This window comes from Loxodonta africana, chromosome 7 (genome assembly GCF_030014295.1).
Source record: "Loxodonta africana isolate mLoxAfr1 chromosome 7, mLoxAfr1.hap2, whole genome shotgun sequence".
In the NCBI taxonomy this organism is placed as follows: Eukaryota; Metazoa; Chordata; class Mammalia; order Proboscidea; family Elephantidae; genus Loxodonta; species Loxodonta africana.
The window spans coordinates 16,612,318-16,618,881 of NC_087348.1; the positions used below are offsets into that span (position 1 = coordinate 16,612,318).

Below are 6,564 nucleotides of genomic sequence, written 5' to 3' on the forward strand. Positions count from 1 at the left end.
ACCTGGAGCAAGGTTAATGGTCCTCAATCTCTCCCATTCTTCAACTCTTACCTCTCCATCACTTCTATAGGCTCCACTCAGGACTTGTTTTGGTCCTTGCCCCAATCTTCTAAGAATCTTTGTTAGCTTTTTTAACCTTCAGTGAAAAGAATAGCCTTGAATGTAAAATTTCAGGTATCGCTCTCGGGTGGTGTGAGGGTTTGAATTCTAGTTCTGCAATTTCTTAAGGATGTGACCTTGAACTCTATTGCCTCCTGTTTTTTACCTGTAAAAAGGGGGTATTAGGATCATCTAGAATTAAACAAGATAATGCTTGTTAAGACTGATGTGTTGTAAAAGGTAATGATCGAGAGTTGAATCAAAAATAACAATTTACTGGGTTTCCAGGGGATTTCCTGAGAAAAAAATATACAGGTGTATGTTTCCCAACTTTCTCCACCCCAAGGACCTTTTTAGTCTAATTTTCCCCTTGAGAATTCTGTTTAAATTCCATTTGAATATATTGCATTTGTTCATAATATCTGAGTATTGAGAGACAAACTGAGTCATAACATAATGATATAGCTATAGACCCAAACTAAACACTCATGTACTTTACATTAGATCTTTTGAAATACTTTAAACAGCTCTTCATTGTCATCTTTGGAGACTCCAGTGATCTGAAGACATGAGATTGGGCAACATAGGTATCAGAGACACCCTGTCAAAGCACAGGTAACTTTGGTCTGTCTCTTTTAATCTCTCTTATATTTCTTCTTTCACAAACATTCTCTGGTTTCTTTACATGATTTTCTACTGAGCATCAGTCTGGGAAACTGGCTGTGGTCTTACTAGATCAGTGTTGCAAGGTGTTTTGATTAGCTAGATTCACGTAATAAAATCTCCAGACATATCAGTCACCTTTCCTTCTCCAAATTGTCTTGGGGAATTCTAAGCCATGCAAAGGCGTTCATCAGAGAGAGTGAAATGTATTCAGAGTTTCTTTTTCTTCTCACCAAATTTTAACAAGAGACATTTTCAGAATATGTTTCACCATGGGGAAGAAAAACAATTAACAACTACTCACTCTTCTCTGGGAGTGGTGGGTTACATAGGCTACATTCAATTATGGCTGCCTGTGTCACTGAAATATAATAAGAAACAAAGAATTTTAATGCAACTGATTGATCAACTATTTGACTTATTTTTACCGATTTGACCAATTATGTTAGTGTTTTGGAGATATTATCTGTGACAGTTTATATTTTCACCCAAAATGTTTTCATGGAGTCTAACGCATCTTGACTAATTTACTTAAGAATTTGTATTGTCAACACTGTACTTACTCTAAGTGTAAACAGAAAGATTCCCAAGTTCAAAATGATGTAATTAAAATGATACAAAAATAAGGTATTCTTTCTTTTCTTCTTTTTAAGGATTGTAAAAAAAAATAAAAATAAAAAACCATTGCCATTGAACTGATTTCAACTCGTAGCGACCCAATAGGACAGAATAGAACTGCCCCACAGAGTTTCCAAGAAGTGCCTGGTGGATTCAATCTGCTGGCTTTTTGGTTAGCAGCCGTAGCATTTAACCATCACGCCACCAGGGTTTCTGATAGAACATTTTTATTTAACACTTTGTCTGCTTCATTTAAGACTTTTGTTTCTCGATTAAGATTTTTTTTTTACTGTGCTTTAGATAAAGGTTTGCAGAGCAAATTAGTTTCTTACTAAACAATTAATACACATTTTTTTGTGACATTGATTGCCAACCCACGATGTGTCAACACTCCCCCCTTCTGCACCTTGGGTTCCTCATTACCAACTTTCCTGTCCCCTCCTGCCTTCTAGTCCTTTCCCCAGGGCCCATTTAGTCTCATTTCGTTTATGGGCCTGTCCAATCTTTGGCTGAAGGGTGAACCTCAGGAGTGAATTCAGTTCTGAGGTAAAAGGGTGTCTGGGGCCATACTCTTGGGGTTTTTCCAGTCTATCAGACCAGTAAGTCTGGTCTTTTTTTGTGAGTTAGGATTTTGTTCTACATATTTCTCCAGCTCTGTCTGGGACCTTCTGTTGTAATCCCTGTCAAAGCAGTAGGTGGTAGTAGCTGGGCACCATGTAGTTGTGCTGTACTCAGTCTGGTGGAGGCTATGGTAGTTGTGTTCCATTAGTCCTGTGGACTAATCACTCCCTTGTGTCTTTGATTTTCTTCATTCTCCCTTGCTTCAGACATGGTGGGACTAGTAGAGTGTCTTAGATGGCTGCTCACAGATTTTAAGACCTCAGACACTACTCACCAAAGTAGGATGTAGAACAAAAAAATGAGGTATTCTTAATTTCACATTCTAAGATGAGTGAAAGAGTCATTTATTAATGTACTCAACATATATTTATTGAGTCGAGCACCTGTTAATTTTCAATATGCTTGGAATTAAGGAGTAAAACATCTCAGCCAATTCACATATTGTAATGTAGTCAGTTTCAGCTGCTTGAGGGGACCTGGTGGTGGTACATAAAATGTGGTGTCAGGAATTTACAATCCAGTGGGCTGGGAGATATCAGAATAAACTAAGATAGAAATGAATATAATCATTTATTACTGATATTCTTGAGTTTAGGCATAGAGTCCATCTAATTTAAGAAATCACTTTATGAGGCATTCCTTGATAGTTTAAATTCTTCCTTCTTCCTCTTTTTCAGAGAGGAGTCATAATAGAAAATATGTTAAAATTTACTGAGCTCTTACAATCTTACAATCTCAGCTCTTACAATCAAGTCTGTGATGTGATAGCTATTATTAGTTCCATTTGATAGATGAGGCAACTATGGTGCAAAACCTGTTGCCATTGAGTCGATCCCCACTCATAGCAACCCTGTAGGACAGAGCAGAACTGTCCTATAGCGTTTCCAACGTTGTAATCTTGGCAGAAGTAGACTGCTACATCTTTCTCGATGGGTTCCAGCCGCCGACCTCTCGGTTAGCGGCCAAGAGCTTAGCCACTGCAAAACCAGGGCTCCTTAACTGAGGTACAGAGAGGTTAATAACTTGTTCAAGGTCACACAGTTAGTAAGTAGAAATTGGTAACATGTATTCTTTCTCTTCCCTTGATGTTATTAAGGATTTATATATTTTAATAACTTTTTCATATTATAGACACATGAGTCATAGAAAATTGATAAAATACAGGTACGTATAAAGAAGAAAATAAAAACCATACTTCCTATTTCATTTAACATTATAAATGACTTATATGATGTATGTAAATATATGCATGTGTACATACATGTGCATATATATACATATGTATATCATATGAAATTTATTATAAAGCAAATTTTTCTCCAGAAAAGTAGAATTTTTTGCACTCATCAGAATAAGTAAGTTCTCATCCCTTGTTGATATATATGATTTAAAAAAATTTTTTAAAGGTGTTACTATATTGTGTTTTAAAAATATTTTGTGGCTATTTTTTCCCAGTTCATCAAGGTTACTTCAAATTGTTTTTACATAAGTGAGATATTCTGACATAATCAAGTTTTAAATTGTTACATATTTTTTCTCTTACTGTTTCTGTTTTTGGTCTTATGTATCAGAAATAACTTTTCTATCCCAAGGTATATAAATGCATATCTATTTTTCTTCTCATCTATAGCGAGCCAAGTTTCCTAGGCCATTTATGGGAGAGTTTATCTTTTCTCCACCAATGTAAAATAGTAATTTTATGATATATTAAACTCTTAACAATGCTTGGATTTATTCTTGACATTTCTATGTGTTCTTTTGACAGTCTATTCTTAGAAGCATAATGAATTACTAAAATTTATTATACCTTTTAATATATGAAAGTTTAAGTACTCCTGAATTATTTCTCTTTTAAAACATTTCAAGGCTGTTATCACTCATTTACTCTTTCATCTCAAAGTGATAACATTTCATACCCTTTGGGTATAGAGCATAGCCAATAGATGGCATCTATTATGAATCTGTTAGTGAGCTTAAACATGCTGTGTCTATAAAAAATAAGAATTTAATCTCTGTAGTCTTTGAGAACTGAAATATTTACTATGGCCTCTCTGTATCTCAAGAGCTATGTAACTTAATGCTGGTTTCGCCTGACCCAGTGTACTGAACTAAATCAAAATAAACAAAGTGGCTTATGTGGCTTGTATCACATGGGCCCAGCTGGTTTATCTTCCTTCGACATTAGGTTTGGATCTACACTTGCTAAGGGGCAATGATGCAAAATTGTCTACAGGACTGATAATGTCTCAGAAATTTCCCCAAGTTAACCCAGAAAACTCTGGGACCACTGGCATTTCTATCCACAGATGGAGCTGTTTATCATGGGCATCTATAAGCAACCATTGATAATGATGACCAACATTTATTGACCAATTACTATGCACTGGACCTGTGCTGAGAATTTGCATGAATTTCATCTTATAACTCTTCTAGCAACCGTATAATTCAGGGACTCTTATTGTACTCACTTTATGAGTAATATCAGAACCAAAACTCCAAAGCCAAAACTCTTAACCACAGTACTATGCTGTTTCCTAAGAGGCAAAACTTAGACAATACTTGGAACCGATAGTGAGCTGTATTCACCTCCCTTTGGCATGCTTATTATGAAAGCTTCCATAACAGGACAGAGTCCATAACCTTACTGGGAACACATACTTTTGTCCCATCAAAATATCACCAGAATTGCATGTGTTGATGTTATTTTTCAGTCCGGTTTGGTGATGTTATATGTATTTGTAAAAATTTGAGAAGCTGTTATAAACAGTACAAATATCCTTTCTCAGGGTAAAAGAAGAAATTATACAAACCTATCTAGATAACAATCCAGCACAGAAGGGTTATTTCAAATTTATTCTGGGAAGATGCCATTTATACTTGTATTATTGTATGCTTAACTCATGTAATGAATTATCAGAGGTCTTTAAAATCATTTTTATCAATGATCTGTACCTTATGTACAATAATCACAACATTTCTATAGCACTTTTTAAAAAGCTGCCACTCATCTTTTAAAAAATAACTTCTAACTCTACTGAGATTTGCTGAATTAACTGGGAATATGAAACACTGAGCAGCTACATCTAGAAAAATTTAAGGTGGAAAGCTGGGTTCTTTCTGCCAGGACAATGAACCATTTCCCCTTTACCAGCGCTCAATGGAAGAAAAGATTGGCACATGTGAAAATGCTAATGATATCATTTTACTTGAGTCAGCAATGCATTCTCTTGTCTCCATTCTGATTTCAGGAACACTGACCCAATGACCAGAGGAGGAAACCTAACAGAGATCACATATTTCATCCTACTGGGATTCTCGGATTTTCCCAGAATCACAATAGTGCTCTTTGCTATATTCCTGGTGATCTACATTACAACTCTGACCTGGAACCTGGGCCTCATCATCTTAATAAGGACGGATCCCCACCTCCACACTCCTATGTATTTCTTCCTCAGTAACCTGTCCTTCATAGATATCTGCTATGTTACTTCCACTGTTCCCAAGATGCTCTTCAACTTCTTCCAGGAGCAGAAAACAATCACCTTTACGGGCTGCATTGTTCAGAACTTCATCTTTTCAACCATGGGACTGAGTGAGTCTTGCCTTATGACAGCAATGGCGTATGATCGATATGCTGCCATTTGTAATCCACTGGTCTACTCATCAATCATGTCACCCACTGTCTGTGTTCAGATGGTGTTCGGAGCCTATATGGCTGGACTTTCTGCTTCTTTATCCCAATTGCATGCCTTACTTCAGCTCCACTTCTGTGGGCCTAATGTTATCAACCACTTCTTCTGTGATATGCCCCAACTACTAATCCTGTCTTGCTCTGACACTTTCTTTGTACAAGTCATGACTGCTATATTAACAATGATTTTTGGAGTAACAAATGTTTTAGTCATCATGTTATCCTATTGCTACATTATAGTTTCCATCATGAAAATCACTTCAGCTAAAGGCAGGTCCAAGGCGTTCAACACCTGTGCTTCTCACCTGACGGCTGTTTCCCTCTTCTATACCTCAAGCATTTTTGTGTATTTGAGTTCCAGCTCTGGGGGTTCCTCTAGCTTTGACAGATTTGCATCAGTCTTCTATACTATGGTGATTCCCATGCTGAATCCCCTGATTTACAGCCTGAGGAACAAGGAAATCAAAGATGCCCTGAAGAGGTTGCAAAAGAAGAGAGGGTACTGATAAGATCACAGATTCTGGGATTTCTGACAGATTTGGCCTTTTAGAAGCACCTTAACCCACTACTGGAAACCCTGGTGGTGTAGTGGTTAAGAGCTACAGCTGCTAACCAAAAGGTTTGCAGTTCCAATCCACCAGGCGGGCCTTGGAAACTCGGAGCTCTATAGGGTCTCTATGTGTCAGAATCCATTCAACGGCAATGGGTTTGGTTTTTTTTCCTCTTTAGCCCACTATAATGTGAATATAAATGCAATATAATAATATTCACACTGCCTTTGTACAAAATGGCTTGATTTGACACAGACGGTATGCCAATATGGAGCAATAACTGACTTGATGCCATAGAAATGCGGTATCTTTAACCTCCCT

At 36.9% G+C, this 6,564-nt stretch overlaps 1 protein-coding gene across 1 annotated transcript; it reads left to right on the forward strand.

Moving 5' to 3' along the window:
• The first annotated feature begins 5,187 nt into the window (after positions 1-5,187).
• On the forward strand, positions 5,188-6,198 carry LOC100667178 (olfactory receptor 5AN1). The gene has a single exon (XM_003422756.3). It carries the CDS (start codon positions 5,263-5,265, stop codon positions 6,196-6,198), a length of 936 nt encoding a protein of 311 aa, XP_003422804.1. The 5' UTR covers positions 5,188-5,262.
• The last annotated feature ends 366 nt before the right edge of the window (positions 6,199-6,564 follow it).